At 38.5% G+C, this 21,762-nt stretch overlaps 1 protein-coding gene across 5 annotated transcripts in view; it reads left to right on the top strand.

The window, feature by feature from the left end:
* LOC122551628 (RNA-binding motif, single-stranded-interacting protein 1-like) overlaps window positions 1–21,762 on the top strand; it is a 210,721-nt gene that overhangs the window by 110,538 nt on the left and 78,421 nt on the right. For all 5 annotated transcript variants that reach the window (XM_043693851.1, XM_043693854.1, XM_043693850.1 and 2 more), the window contains exon 4: window positions 8,367–8,458. In XM_043693851.1, the coding sequence (XP_043549786.1) occupies window positions 8,367–8,458 (92 nt within the window). The remainder of the gene's footprint in view (window positions 1–8,366; window positions 8,459–21,762) is intronic.

The following is a 21,762-nucleotide window of genomic DNA, read 5'->3' as shown; positions in this document are numbered from 1 at the left end:
AAAATTACACAATATTGTAGTTGGGCTGGTGTCACATGGATCAAATCAAGTAAGGATTGTAACTTTTCTTCACTGGTCAACTAGATGGCCATTTAATGGGCACTATTACTAAGACTAACTTTATCTCCAGATTTATTTCTTAAGTTTAAACTCCACCTGCTGCCCTGCTGAGAATTGAACCTTATTTCTCCGTGCATTAACCTGTTCTCTGATTTGCTAGTCCAGTAATATGAGCAGTACATCACCTGTGACCCCTCAAAAGGATTACATCATTGAACAAAGATAATCTGCTTTGTTAACAGTGAATTTGTCAATAGACACAATAGAACTTTATTTAATCCCAGTGTAGTTCCTGAGGTCTGTCCACTGCGCACACTGGATGAGTTGGCATATTGGGTGTAAGTGGAAAAGATGATAGGTGTCAGACGTGTTGGCATGCATTTTTGGCAACGGACCTTTAAAGGGCTATGGGGTTGGAAGAGGTTCATGGTGGTGGGATGGTCAGGGGATGGGTCGGCCGAAAGGGTTGCCACTGAGGCACAAGGGGTATGAGATTGTGAGTGGGCGCAAGAATTAGCATGGATTGACATTGGGGCTTGATAAATTTATTAGGGATGGATTATAACACCTATAAGTGTGAAATAAACAATTGTCTACTTAAATCTGTTTACTATTGCTCTGCTTATTTACACATTTTATCCAACTCATTCTGTAATTTCTGAACTGTTTCTTCTGGTAACACAATTGCCTGACTTATTATCATCTTGGCTGGAAATGTGTTGCTGGAAAAGCGCAGCAGGTCAGGCAGCATCTAGGGAACAGGAGAATCGACGTTTCGGGCATAAGCCCTTCTTCCTAAAGAAGGGCTTATGCCCGAAACGTCGATTCTCCTGTTCCCTGGATGCTGCCTGACCTGCTGCGCTTTTCCAGCAACACATTTCCAGCTCTGATCTCCAGCATCTGCAGACCTCACTTTCTCCTCCTTTATTATCATCTTGGCTCCTGTGCCTTAATTTGTTGAATTCAGGATGTTCATGTCAGTTTGAAATAATTGTACTCTTAATACTAAGTTTTGACCCTCATCATCTTAAACATCAAGATGAATACTTGTTTCCTGTCTTACTGTCAGTTTATTCTCTTTTCCCAAGATTTACTCTGAATCTCCATAGCTTTGAATTTAACAGTGTGCCATGTTAAATTAGTTTCAACATTTCACTTGGATTTTAAAGTTAGGGTTCTAAATTCATACCTTGACTGCTGTCCGTATGGTCGTTATTGTACAGATAACTCTAGAGATTTACTACTTTTCATTATTTCACAAAGAAAGAACATAAGATAAATAGGCCTATGGATGTCTTTTGTCACCATTTTGAAAATGAGTTCTGTGTGGGTTGTTCGCAATCTACTTAAGGATTGAAGACTGGGATTGAAGATTGTTTTCTTCCATTCCAGTGTTGTGGGATCTGAGATGACTGGCTCATCCCGTATTGAATCTTCAAAACCTGTTTCAGTGGGGCAGATGATGTTCACTTCAGCAGATGGGTGGAATGCTCGGCTTTAGTGTGCTCTTCCACTGTTTGTGCTGTGCTTAGCCTGTCAGAATGGATGGTGTTTCGAGGAAGCTATGAAGTTGTCCTTGAAGCATTTTCTCTGCTATTCTGATGAAGCATGGAGCATGATTTGGATAACTTGTATCACGAATGCAGACAATGTCATCCATACAGTGCAACTGATTAGGCTCTGGTTATGGCCAGACACACCTGACCTGAAAGAGGGCACTGATCAGTATCCTGATACAATGGTTGGCTTGTAAGATTTTTGCAGAGGCATCACTGGTGATATTTCTCAAAGGATTTGAGGTGACTGCTATAATTTATCCATGTCTCCAACAGTACAGAAGGGCTGTAACAGTTCTGCTCTGTAAGCCATAAGTATGATATTCAGTTTGAGGTCTTGGCCATCAAACACCCTCATCATCAGATGACCACTGGCTGTGCTGGCATACGAGAGCAGACAGAGCTATTCAGCTTGGGAGGAGAAAGTTGAGGAGGATATACTTGTACCTTTCCTATTTCCATTGAGTCCCCCTTAATGATTGTCAGTGTTCTACAATGGCTCATCCCAAGACTTCTAAGCAATTATGGAGAAATACCATCTATCTTTGTTTAATATTTAGTAAGACAATTTTACAGTTACTGAAATAGTTGTAACTGAAAGCCTTCAAACAATTTTTGTGCATGACTATTTACATGTATCTACATTATTTTAATGGTTTGAACTTTTTCAGGAATTTAATGTCATTTTTCTCTCAATTATCAAAGCATTATTCCGAGTATTTATCGTCATTTAGCATGTTTGCACTTATGTGGTTTCCATATTTTCTCAGGCTTACCTTTTACAGTTGAAGTGCTGATTTAAAGAAAATACTCACTATCTGTAATTTACTAAATATATAGCAATGCTTAAAACAAAATTGCCCAAGAATTATCTTATGAATTCCAAATTGACTAGTTGAAATAAATCAAGCTATTGAAAATAGCAATGCATATTTCTATCCTGAAGATCTCCAGACACCTGAATTGTTTCATCTCCTATACTGGCCCAATTATGTTAGAAGGTTGAGGCATTTTATAGATGATTGCAAGATGCTTCTTTTCTGCAATATGAGGGTGATGTTTGGAGGGCAAACATTTGAGCTGAAACAGAAAATGTGGGAAATAATGAGCAGGTCAGGTGACATTCTGGTAAGAGAACAAATCTAATATTCCTGGGCTAGTCACCTTTCATCAGAACCAGGAACTTATGAAAGTGTATCCAAGAAGCTTTCAAACTTCTCATGAAGAAACTCTGATCTTTCAAGACAGACAACATTTTGCACAAGACAGGAAACAGACTGTCTGATAAGAGAATAGAAAGCGACCACTTGCATATCACTTCCCAACCTCCGATAAAAAAGGCTGCTCATCACCATGTGAAAGATCAGCAAAAAGGCTGTGCTGGAGAAATGTTGCACAATGGGAGACTTTGCAGGGTTTCTCCATACCTAGCCATCTCCATCTCTTCTGATTTCTCCTCCATCCCATGCACTCCTCATGACTAGGGATTTTGAGATTTTGATCCAGTGACTGTGAAGAAAGAGTGGTATATTTCCAAATCCGGATGGTGTGTAGCTTGGAATGGAACTTGCAGGTCATGGTGTTCTCCAGTGTTGCCCATGTCCTTCTCAGTGTAGAGGTTGCAGGTCTGAAAGGTTATGTCAAAAGGGCCTTCATGAGTTCTTGCAATACATCCTGTAGAGGGTGAATAATGTTTCACTGTAAATCAGTGGAGGAGGGAATGAGTGTTGAATGTTTCGGATGGGATGCCAATCAAATGAGCTGCTTTACCCAGAATGATGTCAAGTTTTTTTGAGAATTTGCCATGCAAATAGATGATAATGTGCCTTGTACATGATGGATAGGCTTTGAGAAGTCAGGAGGCAAGATATTTTCTGCCGAATTGATAGCTCCTGACTGCTGTTGTAGCCACAGTATTTATGTGGTTGATCCAGTTCACTTTCCAGTCTGTGTTAACCCCTCGGGATGTTGCTCTTGGAAAGTTTCAGCAACAATAATATCATTGAATGTCAAGGGACGATGTTTGGATTCTTTTGTTGGAGATGTTCATTGTCTGGCTCTTGTGTATAGCAAGTGTTCTTGCCATTTTGTCAGTTCACACCTGAATGTTGTCCAGGCCTTAGTGTATTTGGGCATTTGTCTGTTTCAGTATTTAAGGATAGATGAATAATGATGAACATGGTGCATTTTCAGCAAACAACTTCCCCTCTGACCTTCTTGTGAAAGCAAGGTAATTTATGAAGCAGCTGTAGATGGTGAGACTGAGGGCATCCTTCGAACAAATAGCTGTAGTGATGTCCTGTCACTGAGATGATTGTGCTCCAACAACCACTCTGTCTTCCTTTGAGCAAGGTATGACTCCTGCCAATGGCAAAATTTCCCCAATTCCCATTGACTCTTTGTTTTGATGAAGCATTTTAAAGTTGCACTCTGTCAAGTATTGGCTTGATGCCAAAGGTAGCTGTCTTCACTTCCCCTCTTGACTGAAGTGTTTTTTTTCCCCTGTTTGGACCAAACCTGCAGTTTGGAGTTGCAGAACCCAAATTGAGCATCAGTGAGTAAGTTATTGTTGAGTAGGTGTCACTTAGCACTGCTGCTTATGATTTCTTTCATCAAATTTTAGATGATTGTAAATATACAGAAGGAAGTGAATTAGTTAGGTTGGATTTGCACTTGATTTTGTGGACTAGATATTCCTGGGTAATTTTCCACATTGTCACGTAGGTGCATGTTTTGCAAGGATTATAGAGTAGTTAGATTAGGCCCATGGTTTATGAGGACAAGTCTTCAGTATGAATGACAGCTCCCATAGCCTTTGCCATGTCCATTACCTTCCTTTGTTTCTTGATATGAATAAACTGAAGTAGCTCAAGGTTGGCATCTGTAATGCTTTAGACCTCAGGAGGAGGCCTAGATAGCTCATCCACTCATCACTTCTGGTTGAAGCCTTGTTTGCATTGATATATTGGGCTCTCCTATTATTGAGGATGGGAATATTTGTGGACCCCTGTCAAATTGTTTAATTGTCCACCAGTGGTCATGACTGTGGCAGATCTGCAGAGCTTGATCTGATCCATTGGCCATGGGATCACTTAACTCAGTCTGTTGCATGCTGCTTGTATTGTTCAACATGCACGTAGTTCTGTGTTTTAGTTTCAGTAGATTGACCTCTCAGTTTTAGGTATGCCTGGTGCTGCTCCTAGCATACCTACCTGCGTTGCTCATTGAATTCAGGTTGATTCTCTGGCTTGATGGTGATGCTGTGGTAGGGTATATGCTGAGCCATGAGGTTACTGTTTGTGGTTAAAAGTAGTACTGCTGCTGATATTGTCCCATATTGTCTCATGTATGCCAGGTCCTGAGTTGCTATATCTGCTCAAAATGATGATAGTGCTGTACAACATGGAGGGCAGGCTCTTGTTTCCACAAGGGCTTTGCACTGCTCACTCCCAGCAATACTTTTGTGGACTGATGCACCTGTCAAAGCTAGGTTGGTGAGGATGAGGTAAGGTACATTTTTTATTTTTGCTAGTTCCTTTCCCACTTGCTGCATGCCCAGTCTAGCAGCTATCTCTTTTAGCACTCAACTAGTTTACTCAGTATTGTGCTACCAATCAAATCTTGCTAGTGGACATTGAAGACGCTTGGCGTCGAAAAGGGTGGCACTGGAAAAGCACAACAGGTCAGACAGCATCCAAGGAGCAGGAGAGTCGATGTTTCAGGCATAGGTCCTTCATCAGGAATGTGGAGGGGGAAGGGAGATGATTTATCTCTATTCCCCTTCCGCCTCCACATTCATGATGATGGGGAGATGCATGAAACATCAACTTTGCTGCTCCTCAGATGCTGCCTGACCTGAGCTTTTCCAACACCACTCTTTTTGACTCTGACTCTCTAGTATCTGCTGTCCTCACTTTCTCCTAATTGAAGACCCTCACCCCAGAGTACATTCTGTGCCCATTCCACCTTTAGTGCATCTTCTAAACTGTGTTCAATGTGGAGTCGAGGTAATTCAGCAGCCGAGAAGGGGTAGCATGTAGCAGCAGATATTTGACCTGGTGCCATGAGACTTAATGGGATCCAGTCCAGAGGACTCCTAAGGCAACTCACTCTATACTGTATAGGCAAGAAAATAAAGACAGCAGTACTGTCAAGTTGTTAGAGCCCTTAGGTTGTGAGAATGACAAGTCCTGATTGTTTAGCTGTTGCCTTATTTCTTCAGTGATGAAGTTTATAGATTTTGAGTTCTCAGTAAATGCTAGTTATCACCAGTTGTTTTTCTAATCGGCACTGACTTTTGTGACTGAGTGAGATAAGCAGAAAGAGAGAGTAGCTTCCAGTTCTTGATTACAAATGCATTTTTATCCCTGCTCTCTTGCCCCAAATGGCTGTTGGTAATGATTCACTTGTATATTCCTTTGTTTGTTCTTTTGTGTTTCCAAGCTGGCTCATTGGCAGGCAAATCATGTTTCTCCCAAAATGTGAAATTGTTGTGTATGCTTTAAGTTTTAGTATGAAGAAGAGGGTTGCTGACTCACCAGGTGGAAATTCCAATTTTAACACAATCGTAGATTTGGAAATCTGAATACTGTGGAAAATTCCCGTCATTCATCCATTTTGACCCACATTTACCTAGGTGTGAGCAGAGTCAGGCTTATCATTCCCAGCAAATTTTATTTTTCTTGGCTCTGTTTCATTTTGTCTCATTGGTACACTTTTGAAGTTGCTGCTAATGTGCTTTCTAATCAGAGGCAGCACCCTGCCTCAAAATTGAGTTCAGTTGAAATCAATATCTTGATGTGTTTATCACTTCCCTTGTCCTTTGCTCGAGGTATTTCATGACCATCGCACATACTGATAAATGTCTGAATTCACTACACATTTTAGAGAAACTGCAAATTGGAACATGTTGTCAAACTTAATTACAAAATTGTGACATTAGAAATATCTTATGCAATCACCTGTTTAATTTTATTAGTGCTGTTTGGGGAATGGCATGAAATATTTCCATGAGAGTTCTTCAAAGTAGAAATCATAAGTGTACCTTTATCTAAGATACTGCAGCAACAAAGTTTCTCAGAGAATATTTTTTGGTAATCGTATCTTAGATCCAGTTATATGAAACCTGGAATTTATTTTAACTGGGCTTTGCAAGAATATGCTATGTGTAATTAAAAACTTAAAAGATTTGAGCCTTCAGCCTCCCAGAAGATGGTCTACTCCTGCTCCTGTTTCATCTGTGGCTATTTAAATATAACTGGGAGGATGATATAAATCTTCTGGGAAGGTTCACCACATCATTTGTGCCCAACTGCGCAGTTATTGTTGGTGAATGCAAATACTGGATGGCAGTTTCTTCTCTTACTTGACCTTTTAGAATGAAAAGAAAAACATAAGACTGTAAGAAATAGGAACATGAGTAGGCTATCTGTTCCTTTGAGCCTGCTGTGCCATTCAATAACATCATGGCTAATCTTTTAGTGGACTCAGCTCCACTTAGCCATTGGCTCACCATAACTCTTAATTCCTTTACTGTTCAAAAATCTATCTTTGCCTTAAAAATATTCAAAGAGGTAGCCTCAACTGCTTCACTGGGCAGGGAATTCCACAGATTGACACCCCTTTGGATGAAGAAGTTCTTCTCAACTCTGTCCTAAGTCTGCTCCCCCTTACCACATCATCTGGTTCCCTATTGTCCACTGTGCTTGTAATTTCTTCAAAGAATACGAGTACATTAGTTAAACATGATTTGCCTTTCATTAACCCATGCTGCAGCTCCCCAGTGGTTTAATCTCTATCCCGATGTCTTGTTATTTCTTCCTTAATGATAGATTAAAGCATTTCCTCACCACAGAAGTTAAGCCAACAGGCCTACAGGTACCTGTCTTTTGTCTACCTCCTTTTTTAAACAGTAGCATCACATTTGCTATTTTCCAAACGGCCACAACCCACATTCCAGCAAATTTTGGTAAATTCCCACAAGCTCATTTGCTATTTCCTAACAACACAACTAAAACATATTGGCAGACTGTCGGGCCAAAGCAGACTCCTAATGGGTGGATAACATATCAGAACAAACATCTTTTACAGTGCAAGAGGTTGAAGCCAACTATCACTTTGCCTGCAAAAATCTGCAAGATCCAACATTTGGTACGAGAATCCTCTTTTTGATGCACTCAATCTCCGTCTGGTAAAGCAACCTGCACCTAATTAACATTTTAAACTACACAATCTTGAAGTTGAAAAAATTTCTCAAATTCGAGATGAATGTATGCATTATAGGTCGTTCTGATATAACATGCGTTTCATCAGTGCAACTTGGCTATAATGTGATTGACGAATAGGGGATGCTGTTTCTAAAGCTTGAACTTTTAAAACGTGTGTTGGCTATAATGTGATTGCATCGGCAACACTCAAAGTGCTGTTTTTATTGCACGATTTTTATATAGCGCAGAGTCACACAATAATGCAACCATTGCTTTGTAGAAGAATTACCTGTATTTGTTGTGATTCATATTATAATATCATACGATAATTGACAAATACAGTATAGCAGTTTAACACTGAACATATCCAGAATCAATTCCACAAGGTCTGGTATCATTCACTTTCCTGTTAAATGTTTTTTTTTTGTTTCCTGAGCATTGGCCATAATATTAAATCTACATAGAAGGGACAATGATGCAGGTGTTTCAAATGAACTTATAAGGTCTCGGTTAAGTTGTAATTTTGTCTGGTGTTGTATTTCAGGTTATGGATTTGTGGATTTTGACAGTCCAGCTGCAGCTCAAAAGGCAGTGGCTGCCTTAAAGGGGAATGGTGTCCAAGCACAGATGGCAAAGGTAAAGACTTGGGTCTTAAAATAAGTGTGACCATGGTCGGCTCTTTTGCCTTGCTTAAATTGCTGATATTTTGTGATTGTGTATTGTCTGTTTTTGAACCTTTTAAACAAATTATATTTTTCAGTTTCATGAACTAATTCTGAATTCCAGCAGTATGGAAAAATAATGCTTCTTATGCTTAAAGAATATATCTTTTCACCCATTTGAGTTTTATGCCACTCACTCACTTTTCTACGCAGTATTTCAAATAACAAGGTGAATCTGTATAATCTGATTAAATTGTAACAACTGTTGCTCTTCCAAGACTGAGTTTTGAGAATGGAGATTTCTGAACATTGTTGTTGGTAAATATAGTTAAAGTTGGGAATAATGTGAAATTCCTGCTATCTTACAAAAATAGTGTGAACAATATTATTCCCTAACACCTTGTACTGCTTTATGATATTCATTTAAGTGTATGGAAACCAAGTTATTACTCATCCAGTGCATAAATTACGTGGAGGTAGTAACTGTTGCCCAAAAACTGCTCTAGATTATTGACGCTTGAGTCATCCATGTAGATTTAGAAAACTTAACGATGTTTTTTTAAATTTTGAAAATGGCAGTGATAATTAGGTGCCAAGATAGAATTGTATTTGATTTGGCCTGATTTCACCTCATTCTCTTACTCGAGTATTCTCTGTGAAAAACAGGTCAAAGTGGAAAGATCCACATAATGGTATCTCCTTCTAGTCCTTGTGGGATAATTACAAGAAAACTATAGCTGCTTGTAAATTGCAGGTCAAAAAACAGAATTTTAAAATTACCATACTTGGAAATTATATCAATCTGTAAGAAAATCTGAAAATATTGAAATTTAACATCTAGAGTATCACAGACTTAGGCTTACCTCAAGAACTTATCAGGTTAAATATGTCAAGCAATTTTTTTTTAATGTGAGTATCAGATCAAAATGTTTCCTGCAGGTCCTTTTAAAAAATCCTGTCCTTTTAATGCATGTACACTATATGTGCGCCATTTAACTCTTGAATCCTGTTCCACTATTCAATTATGGCAGATTAGTGCTGATCTGTTGTTCAAATCAATTTTTCTGCTTTCAGTTCCATGTTTACTAATATCTACCAAAAACTGTAAAGCCATTTTTACATCTTCGAAATTTTTAGTTCCTAAGCCTCAGTAGCATTTTTAATGGAAATAGTTCCAATTTTCCACCAATTTTTGTGTGCAAAAGTGCTTCCTAATGTTCCTGAATGAACAAAATTACTTTTATTTCCCCTTGTTCTGGACTCCCTCATCAGTTTGTTTCTATCTATCCCATCCTATCTAATCCTCAGCAGGGTAGTGGTGGCATAATGGTAATGTTATTAGATAACTAATCTAAATCCCTAGCCTGATATTCTGGACATGTGGGTTTGAATCCCACTTTGGCAGATGGTGAAATTTGAATTCAATTTAAAAACTAGCCTAAAGGTGACAATGTAACCACTGTTGATTATTGTAAAAACCCATCTGATTCACTAATATCCTTTAGTGAAGTAAATCTGCCATGTCTGATTGAGACATATAAGATTATGAAAGGATTGGACACTCTGGCAGCAGGAAACATGTTTCCGCTGATGGGTGAGTGCCGAACCAGAGGACACAGCTTAAAAATACGGGGTAGACCATTTAGGACAGAGATGAGGAGAAACTTCTTCACCCAGAGAGTGGTGGCTGTGTGGAATGCTCTGCCCTCGAGGGCAGTGGAGACCCAGTCTCTGGATTCATTTAAGAAAGAGTTGGATAGAGCTCTCAAAGATAGTGGAATCAAGGGTTATGGAGATAAGGCAGGAAGAGGATACTGATTAGGAATGATCAGCCATGATCATATTGAATGGCGGTGCAGGCTCGAAGGGCTGAATGGCCTACTCCTGCACCTATTGTCTATTGTCTATCCTTAGCTGGTCTGGCCTATCTGTAACTCCCACATCTGCGGCAATGTGGTTGATGCTTACCTGTCCTCCATGTGTTGGGCAAGAAATGTTGTTGCAGATCCCATAAACAAGTTAATTAAAAAAAGCTTTCAATTAAATACCTCTTTAGTCTTGTAAGTGTCAGAAATGAACACTGTAGTCCAGATGTGATCTGACTATAGGTTTATAAAATGTAAATCCCACCCCTTTTTATCCTGTTCGTGAACAAGTAGAAAATTTAACTATCTAAGAACATAAGAAATAACTCCACATTTAACTTGGTGTACACTATAGGTCACCAGCAAGTAAGGAAAGTGTACAGGAACAAATTTGCAAGGAAATTAGAAAGATGTCAGTGTAGATTGGGATACTATTAGTGTAAATTAAAAGAATGGGGCAAGAGTTTTCAGTGAGTGTTCAAGAGACTTTTTTACACCCTTATTTCATTGTAATGAGGAAGTAGGCATAGCTGGATATGGTCCTGTAGAACAAAGGGGAATCAAATCTTAGTAAGAGGGTCATATAATGCAAAGTGCATAAGGTTTAGTATGGCTAAGAAAAAGATTGAGAAGCAGTCTAGGTAAGAGAAGCAAAATGAGTAGATGAGAGGAAACTGGCAGCTATCATGAAGAGTTCAGAAGTCTTCTATAGCTATGTGAGTGGTAAACAGGTTATTAAAGGAAAGGTGGGAGATTTATTTGGACTGATAAGAGGGTATACTCAGATTCAGTGATTGGTCAAGGAAACAGGGGATGACAAGAGGACAAACTTTTATGCAGTGAAGATCTACAATGCAGTGTCTGAGAGTGTGGTGGAAGCAGGCTCAATTGTGGCCTTTGAAAGAAAATTGGATAATTATCTCAAGGGAGAACATTTCTGGCGCTCCAGGGAAAAGGTGGGGGAGAACAGTCCAGAAAAAAGGCCTTGTGTGCTATAATTATTTATTATTCTGTGAATTCCATCTGCCTCCTCTTACTGACATAATTGTTGCCTGAGTTTGTACAGTTAGAAAATATTGATATGATACTCTCTGTTCCTTTATCGAAATCATTGCAACATCTAGTAATCGGCTGTACAGATCCCTGGCACACACCCAAAGATGCATCCTGTTCATTAAAGTACCTATCCATTATCTTTTCTGTCTATCTGTAACCTCTTGACAATGTCCTATCCTCTTCCTCGACAGTTTGTTTCTAAATCTTTAAGCTCTCATTACTGCGAATAGTCTCCCATCTGGAATTTTTATAAATACTGAGAAATCCATAGTCACTTCCATATCTAATAGTTTAGCAACTTCTTTAAAGATATTCAACTAGGTTGTTAGACAAGACTAGACATTGACAAACCTATGTTGGCTTTCTTTAATCAGTATCTATTAACCAAATAATGTAAGTTTAAACCGTTGAAAAAAAATAATACAGCTTGGAATGATGTGACTGATGTGACTATTCCAAGATGTTCACCATCTGACAAAATATGGTTGGAGTTTAAGCTAGTAGAGGGAGGGACTAGTAAGATCAACTGGAAAGCATGAAGCTGGGAAAGATAATGGTATAACAGTAATGCTGCTGGGCTAGTAGTTCAGAGGGCCAGGCTAATGCAAGGGAGATGAGTTCAAATCCCAGAATGGCAGGTAATGGAATTGAAATTCAACTCATTCATCTGGAATGTAAAGCTACTCTCAATAATCATGACCATAGTGATCATCAATTGTTGTAAAAGTCCATCTGGCTCACTGAAGTCTGTGAGACTGCCCTCTGAAATTACCAAGCATCTGCTCATTTTCGAGGCCATTTGGATGGTCAACAAATGTTGACCTTTACAGAAACACTCACACTGTGTGAAAGTAGAGAAACAAAAATCCTTTACTTTTTTTAGGTTATGTGTTTTGATTTTTTGGTAGCTTATTAATGCTTCCTCCTACAAGGAAGCAAATGCACAAATGAAATTATCTAGTTAAGTAATTGAAGTACTCATAATAGAGTCCTAGAGGTCGACAGCATGAAATTGGCCTCTTGGCTCAACTTGCCTATGCTGCCCAGTTTTTACATTGATCGAATTTGAGGAAATAATTTCTAATTCTGTAGGTCATTGAGATAACAAAATGGAAACTGTGAATTATTTGTCAAAATGATCAACTGAAAACACTCAGTTGTAGAAACTATTGAAATTTGAAAAGATTGGTGATTGACAATGTCACAACAACAATTGTGTTTATAGGACTTTGTTTATTATAGATAAATATTCTAAATATTCCAATATGATTTTCTGCCTTCAGTATTAGTATGCATTATCTTTCAATAACCAGCTGTAGTTGGAGAGCATCATATGCAAACTATCTGTCGTATATTTAGTGGATGCTGGGGCCACAAAAATATTTGGCAAGTAGTTGTTGACTGCCAATAAGTAGTCAAAAGTTCTTTGAACCTAATTTAGGTTTCACTGACATCAGTTCAACAAGTATTGATTGGTTAATCCTGTTTACATTTTAATGATGAAAGCACAGATTTCCAAGTGAAGACAATTGGAAAGTTGAATCATGGGCATGAGAAGTCATGTGTTAATCTCCACAGTTTGTTGTTGTGGAATTAAATAAATGTTACAGTTTGCATGCGAACTTTGCAAAAGATTGTTTTTCCTCTGTTATACGAGATCCCAAAATGGTTGATGTCAAATTCTGTGTTTCGGCTCTTGAATTATTTTAATATGTATAATTTGACCCAATCTGTACAAACATCTGCTTCAAAAACTTCTGTTCTTTGCAAGACCTTTAGGTACAAGTGCTGGCAGGAAACAAATTGCGTTGTAAAAGAACAGGAAAATGCTATGACGGACTGTGGCAGCTGTATTCAGTTGTGACATGTAATGTGATGATTTGTCTGATTCTTCAGGGTGTGTGGACTTGACACACTTAAAGCATAATAGAAAAAAAAAATCTTTAAAACTTTCAGAATGTTGGCATTTAGTTTTCAGGGGTTTTTAGCTGTTGTAAAATAATTTACATTTTTTATATATCCTAGTTCCTACAATTGGGAACAAAAACTTGATTCTTCTTTGGAAGTTTTCTTGCATTAAGTAGAATGTTCAAAAATGTTTTACACCTAGTTTATTGAATTACCAAAATTACTTCAATGCATTTCTGGATGAACAGATAAAATACGATTTGTAAAGACTGCAGTTCTGAATTTATTAGAGCTAAGCAAAGAGATTGAGTTTTTATTTATTCATTGAAATCTGACAGAAATTGCTGGCAAAACTCAGCAGGAACTGTTCTGAAGGCTTATCTGACCCAAAATATTGACTCTGCTTTCTCTCCACAAATGCTGCCAGACCTGCAGAGTTTTTTCCAACAATTTCTGTTGTTGCTGCCTTTAAGGTCTTGTCTTGTGGGGTTGGTTTTCATTTAGAGAATTCTGCATTTTTTTCTAGTCAGCTGAAGTTTCAAGGACTAGAAACACTGTCATAGTTCGTAAGAACACCAACAAACCATTAACTCCATTGAACATGTTCTGCTATGCAGTGAAATTGTTAGTTTATCTATACTCTTATCCACCTGCCTTGGCTTCATTATTCGTTAGTTTCTCGCTAATTAATAGAATTATCAGTCTCTGAGTTAAAATTATTTGTAGCATTTATGATTTTCAGTTGGAGGGAGTTCCTGTTGTATTACTATCTCCCAACTAAGTTCTCCCTTGAAAGGCATGATGATTTCAAGATGCCCATTGGTCCTTGACATAGAAGAAAACTTTCCAATTACTTTATCAAATCCTTTTCATGCCCTCAGAACATTTGTTACCTTTCCATTTAACCTCTATATTCTCGACAATAAAAGCCTAGTTTCTACTCTGCCTGTGCATCTTTTCCCTTCCTATTTGCCCTTTCTAAGCTCATGTTAACCCTAAAAACAATTTCCTGCCTCCTTGATCTTATTTCCATAAAGTACTGGTCCCTTCTTGGTCCCACATTAACTGATATTGTTAATTGTTTCTTCAAGCAATGACTCTGTCTTTAAGTTTGTTATCATGTATCTCCTTAAAAGTCAGTCCTTGTTCCCACTGTTCTTGCAAGTTATTGTCCATTTCTTGCTATCCTTTATTCTCCAAAGTCTCTGAATGTGCAATCAACTCTGAAATTCATCCATATCTTTCCAGGAACTCTATCTCTGAATTCCTCTAATCTGGTTTCCATGGTACAGTACCAATACTGCCCTTATCAAAGTCATAATTGGCATCCAGTTTGATTGTGACAAAAAGAAACTGTCTCCCACCTTTGTCCTTCTTGATTTGTCTGTTAACTTAAACACCCTTGTATACACCATGGTCCAATATCACCCCTCCACTGTTGTTCATCTGAGTGAGATTGCACTCATCTGGTTCCAATCTGAAATATCCAAATCACAGTCAGGATCTCTGTGTTGCATGACTCCTTCTCCTGCTCACTTATGGTTTGGTCTAGCATCCTTGATCCCCTCCCATTTCTCAGCTGTATGCTGTTCATTGGTAATGTGATTCATTAGCACATCACTTGTTTTTGATAAATAAGCATTAGTTTTTACACTTCTATTTACTAGTTCCTGTCTAAATTACAAACTATCCTAACTTGGAACTACACTGCTATTTCTTCCCTGGTAAAAGTCTTGACTGTACCTAGACCAACCAAGAGTTGTTTTTCCCCTTGATTCAATTGACTTTAGTATTGCTGGGGCTTCTTGATGCCACACTTGGTCAAAGGCACCTTAATGTCAAGGGCAATCACTCGCCCCTATTTCAACATTGTTGTTATGTGTGGTATTTTGAAATTATGTTGCCTCACTAAGGCTGCCACCTTTAGTATTTTGCCTAGGACTGTTAGGCTAATTGCCTTATGGTACCTATTTTCTCTCTTTCTCCTCTCTCAAAATATTGTCATTTGCTACCCTTCCAATTTTTGCAAGTTGTGCTGGAATCTCTGAAGATCAAAAATAATATATTTACTTTCTCTCCAACTACCTTTTTTAAAACTCAAGGAATCTGATCATTGGTGTTTATGGAAATATCCAGTCACAAGGCTGTATGAGGTGTGACCCATAATGTTGATTTTTTGTTGCCACCATCTACTTTAAATGTAGGAAACCTGATAGCCTGCTTTTGTGTAGTGTGGTAGCGAGAACCCACTTCATGGTCTAACACGGAGTGTTGTGTGGTTTGCATGATCTGGTTTACTACAAGTTAGCAATTAGCGGCAGTAAAATTGACATGATAGGCATTGCTTAAAAATGTGTTGCTGGAAAAGCACAGCGGGTCAGGCAGCATCAAAGGAACAGGAGAATCGACGTTTCGGGCATAAGCCCATAAGTGAGCAGGAGAAGGAGTCATGGTAAATGGGAGTAGGTCAGATTGGCTATCTGACCAGCATGGATGAACTGGACCAAAGGGTCTGTTTCCATGCTGTATAACGCTGGCTCTATAATATTTTCAGTTCTTTTTGTGCTGCTGTTGCCTGTACTTTTTAAAATGTTGTTTTTAATTCCTGTACTCTTATAAATATGAACCAACCATGAAAATACTCTCACAGTCCAAGTCCCAAAAGGAAGTTCATAATTGGTTGAGTAAATTGCAGCTAATTGATAACAACTGATTAGTTTTAACCTCCAATTCTCTTGAAAAATGTTACCATGTACAGAAGATGGAAACTAGAAATAACTAGCAACTGGGAAAAACCCAGATTTCCTAACTCACAGTGACATGACGACAAAATGTTTTTGCTCTTTCCCATGACTACTTTGCCTTAAGTTTTGAAATTGAAATGCTCAGTGTGATTATAATTTGAAACTCCAGACAAGCTGTTCAGCTTCTTTACACTGTTAGGCTGCATGGAGGATTTCTCCTGCAGGGTCAGCTCGTGTTGAAATCTCGCTTAATTCCTCTCAAAGTCTGACTTGCATCAGAAAGAAATACCAATAAGCCATTTGCCAATAGGTAAATTAGTTCAAGTTAATCAGAAATGTAATTTTAGTGCATTAGTATGCTTTCTGGAGCAAGCATGCAGTACTTGGACTAAAGAGCCCATGCATCAATATGAATGATTTTCAAGTCTTGTCTATTTTAAAAGACGTTTTTTCTCCTTCATGAAGATTTGCTTTTCGTGAAGATTTTGAGTTGGTTAACATTAAATCCAATGATGTAGCAAGATCAGTTTCTGTATTGGTGAATTTATTGTGAAATATTGTTCAATATCACACTTCTGCATAACTTCAATTCTTTATTCAAGTGCCTCATTTCAAAGGAGAGATACGATCTTGTAGCCTTCCAAAGCTATTGTGAATTCATTCCTGTTTCATTGCTCTATTATGTAAAAGTGATCTTTTTGAGAGGTGAACAGGGTTCAGTCATTTCAGAATTTTATTAGCTGTCATGTCTGCTTTATTTCAGCTGGAATTCAACCAAAAAAACATATTGGAATGTTTCTCAATTTAGTGTTAAAGTATCAGTAAGAAAATACAGTCCCTGCTGCATAGCATCAGTATGACTGCTGTAATAAGACTGCCGGTATAATACTCATCCCACACTGTGGAAGGTGAGCTCCAGTAGTAATTTAAATACTGCTACTATTTAATTAATTTTTGGAACTGTTAAGAAATATTATCTGTCTCTCTAAGCCAGGCAGAATCATCACAATATTGACTCAAGGACAACAACCTGCATAGTATAGCAATTTTAACATAATAAACTATCTCAAGATGATTTGCACAAGCACTATAAAGTAAAATTTAACACTGAATCACAGTTATTAGGCAGATGACAAAAATCCCAATCCAGGACTTGGGTTTTAAAGAGCATCTTAATGGAGAAAGAGAGGTGAGTGTTTAGGAAGGGAATCCCAGAGCTTGGCAAATTAAGGTATGGCCATTAGTGGTGGAATGATTAACATCACATTTGCACAACTGGAGGAACACAGATACTGTATATACTTGCCCAAAGTCGAGTTTCTGAGACTACATTTATGGTCCAAAAGTTGGGCATTGAATTTTGTGTGAGTAATAATTTGGAGAGATTAAAAAGCATCAAATCATCATTGCAGAGTTGCCAAGTAGGAGATAGTTATTGCTGAACCTATTCTCAAACGTAGTGCAAAAGGGACCACATTTATTTTCAGTGTAACCTCCATGGAATTGAGTGAATTTACAGAAATTAATCAAAATCATCAAAACTAAAAGCTGTATTTACAAAGTTACACAATTTCACTTTTTTTTTCAGACTACAGAATATTACTTAACAGCTGAGTATGCATGAAGGTATATTTAAAATCTGTGAGAAAATCACCCGTTTCTCATCTTCAGAAAAAAGTAGCATGTCCCAATCTTCTACTTGAATGGCATCATCATATGGATCATCAACGTTATCTTTATCAGCAATTATGCTATGATATTGCCAATAAGAACGGTGGCACAGTGGTTAGCACTGCTGCCTCACAGCACCAGAAACCTGGGTTCAATTCCCACCTCAGGCAACTGTCTGTGTGGAGTTTGCATATTCTCCCTGTGTCTGCGTGGGTTTCCTCCGGTTTCCTCCCACAGTGTAGGTTAGGTGAATTGGCCATGCTAAGTTGCCCGTAGTGTTAGGTGAAGGGGTAAATGTAGGGGAGTGGGTCTGGGTGGATTGCTGTTCGGAGGGTCGGTGTGGACTTGTTGGGCCGAAGGGCCTGTTTCCACACTGTAGGTAATCTAATCTAATCAGATATCCCACGTTTCTTGAAAACTTAGACAATAATCTCCATTCTGATTTTACTTTCCCCCAGGCAAGACAACCCATTTCCCAAGGATAGCTAACATTTCAGCCTGTATGCCTCCCTTGGTGAATGTTTTCTCCAATCATCTAGCCGGTCCATCCTTTTTTTTACCTTCATGCTACCCTTGAAGGACTCATTTAGACAGACCTCCACTAATTGAACAAGGCTGCTTCGCCCACCAAACATCACTACATTATCATCATGCTGTGATCTAAATTCAACAACAGATGTGATCTGAATACTTGCTGAAAAGACTTCTTTACTTTAGCTGCCCGGATGGAAATTCCATGCTTCCCTTTGTATATTTTCAAGTCATTTTCGTTCATCCAGTCCCCATGATGAATGTAGTCAAATACACCTTTTGCGAATTGCTGTTTTTGGAGGGCTTTTCTCTTTAATATCATTATTAGCTTCAGCTTTGTCTTGTCTGAATCGTACAACAGTGCAACGGTGCGTCTACTCTTTCCATAGGCAGTTATTTTCACAAATACTGTTTTCTCTCCAGCTTTACTCACTGTTTAACAGGCTGGCATGTTAAATTCATTGGAGTTTCATCCATTGTTTCCACTACTGTATATTGTGTAGCATGTATACATTATTTATGTTTGATCACTATTAGCTTGAAATACAATAAGTATGAATATTTGGATGCCTGAGAGCCTGTTTTTTTGATTTATTTTGCATCTTAGTTTGAAAATTGCAGCCATGTTGCAGCTTTCCACTATTTGTTGGTTTATTGTTGAGCATCTGCCTAAAATACATAGAGATTAGATTAGATTAGATTAGATTAGGTTACAGTGTGGAAACAGGCCCAACAAGTCCACACCGACCCGCCGAAGCGCAACCCACCCATACCCCTACATTTACCCCTTACCTAACACTACAGGCAATTTAGTATGGCCAATTCACCTGATCCTGCACATCTTTGGAGGGCTTCCTCCAGTTGCCAATGCTCAGCTTTGATACTGAAATTCTTCGGCTGCTGCAAAAGATCAATCCTGGCTAGTTGAATTTTCTTTCCCCGCGGACAGTGGTGTAGATTCCAATTTCTCCTTTAAGTGCCCTTCACTTGCAATGATGAGATCTTCCAGCAGGTTCGCAGTTCAGACTTTCAGAGAAAGAAAGAGAGGACAAGATGTTTCCCCTGTGGCAAGTTTTCTCTTATATTGAGTTTTGAACAGAAAGAGCCTTTTCCATTCAAATCTAGTCTTGTGACCCCTTGCTGAATACGTTGCAGACTTAGTGTCTCTATTAAAGCATCTTGTATTCTTCGTTAATGCAATACTTTTTAAGCTCATAGCCTCACAGATATTTACAGTATTGAAGCCTATCATGTCCATTCCAACAAAGATCTGACGACATTTAATTCTAATTCCTAGCCACAGTCCTGAAGGCTATGGAAACACAACAGAACTTGCATTTACTGCTTAATATTATGCTTTCAGGTAGTGACTTTCAGACACCCACCATTGTCTAAGTGGAAAAATTGTCTCTGAACTCTCCTCTTAGCTGCCTTATCCTTACCTTAAGTCTGTGTTCCATGGTTATTGACCTCTCTACTGATGCTTTCCCATGCATCCTTCATATTCTTATACACATCTATCAGGGGCCCTCGCAACATTTGCTCCTCCAAGGAAACAACCCCAATTCAGACCCTCCAGCCCAGACAACTAAATCCCAGTAAATCTCCTCTGCACCCTTCTAGTCCACCTATCCAGGCTCATTTCTGAATCTTATGTCCAGAACTGCCTCCTCCCCTGTTGGGCTTTCTATTTGCTGATGAAAATAATTCTCCTCGTTGTGATTTACCAAATTTGCTCCCTCCCTTTTTTTGCACATTACAATTTTCCAAATTAATATTTAGGTAGTTAAAATTCCCTGTTATTTACTGCCTTATTATTTTTATACTTCTTTGTAATCTGATTATAAATTTGATCCGCTCATTGTCTCTGCTGACATGGGGTCCTGTAATACACACTCAATTGTCTTTTTGCACCTTATTATTTTTTTTTTTAAATTTCCATCAAATAGTCTTGCTTGATGGCCTTTCCAAGATACCATCCCTCCTCGTTGCTATAATTAATTCTTAATCAATTTTCTAGCCCTCCTTCCCATTCTCTTCTATCATAGAACATAGAACAATACAGCACAGAACAGGCCCTTCGGCCCACGATGTTGTGCCGAACTTCTAACCTAGATTAAGTACCCATCCATGTACCTATCCAAATGCCGCTTAAAGGTTGCCAATGATTCCGACTCTACCACTCCCACGGGCAGCGCATTCCATGCCCCCACCACTCTCTGGGTAAAGAACCCACCCCTGACATCTCCCCTATACCTTCCACCCTTCACCTTAAATTTATGTCCCCTTGTAACACTCTATGAAGGTTTATAAAATCATGAGGGGCATGGATAGAGTGAATAGACAAGGTCTTTTCCCTGCGTATGGGAGTCCAGAACTAGAGGGCATAGGTTTAAAGTCAGAGGGGAAAAATTTAAAAGGGTCTTAAGTAGCAACTTTTTCACACAGAGGGTGGTATGTGTACAGAATGAGCTGCCAGAGGAAGTGGTGGAGGCTGGTACAATTATACCATTTAATAGGCATCTGGATGGGTATATGAATAGGAAGGGTTTGGAGGGATATGGGCCAAGTGCTGGAAAATGGGACTAGATTAATTTAGGATATCAGGTCAGCATGGACAAGTTGGACTGAAGGTCCTGTTTCTCTGCTGTACATCTCTGACTCTATGACTGTATAACTGTAAAAGTAGATGGATGCCCAGGTAGGCTTTGAGTTTGGATGTGCAATTTCACACAAAATTATTCACAACCTCAGTCAGCTAGTTTAAGGACATACGTCAGAGTGGCCACAGCATTTTATTTTGAAAGGAAGAGAGGAAAACCTGACTGAGTCATTGTAACCAGTTTCCAAACATTCCCAAGGTCTAGCTGTGAAACAGCATTGATGGATGTCTGGGAACATGTTTCTAGTCTAACGTCTTCATTAGGGAAGCTTAACTCCTAACGAAGGGAGTATAAGGAAAGTATATTAATCATCAGATAAATAAGTGAAGAGAAATAATTCTAAATAAGGGAATAAAGGAGTAATAACAAAACAGAATTGTTGTTCATATCAACAAGTAAGATCTTTCAATTATCACATTGTATTTTTCTTTTTTTTTGTGACTTAAGAAATGTAATTTTTTTCTCTCTCTATTCTAAAGCTGCTGTCTTGCTTTGAATGATTACACCAGTAAGCTAGTCTACAGTTGTCTTGTTGAAATGGCCTTTATTTACATGAAATAGAATTTCCTCTCCATCACTATGATTCTTTACTTCCAACCCCCTTTTACCTGCTTCTTGCTTAATAGATACCATTACAGCTAAGTTTTTCCTTTATCCTCTTCTGATGAACAGGCTTTGAATTACAACTTTGATTCTGTTTCTGTCTCCACAAATGCTGACTATTTCAAGTGTTTTCTGATTTTAGTTTAGATGATCAGTATCTTATATTTGTTTTGAGATAGAGAGCTTACCAAAGGTTTGATTGCGAAGGCCTCACAAGGCACCTTCCACTTAAGTTAC

The sequence above is a fragment of the Chiloscyllium plagiosum genome, chromosome 7, assembly GCF_004010195.1.
Source record: "Chiloscyllium plagiosum isolate BGI_BamShark_2017 chromosome 7, ASM401019v2, whole genome shotgun sequence".
NCBI lineage: Eukaryota > Metazoa > Chordata > Chondrichthyes > Orectolobiformes > Hemiscylliidae > Chiloscyllium > Chiloscyllium plagiosum.
Note: the sequence above shows the minus strand (reverse complement) of the source record. Positions and strands in the feature narration are given on the sequence as shown.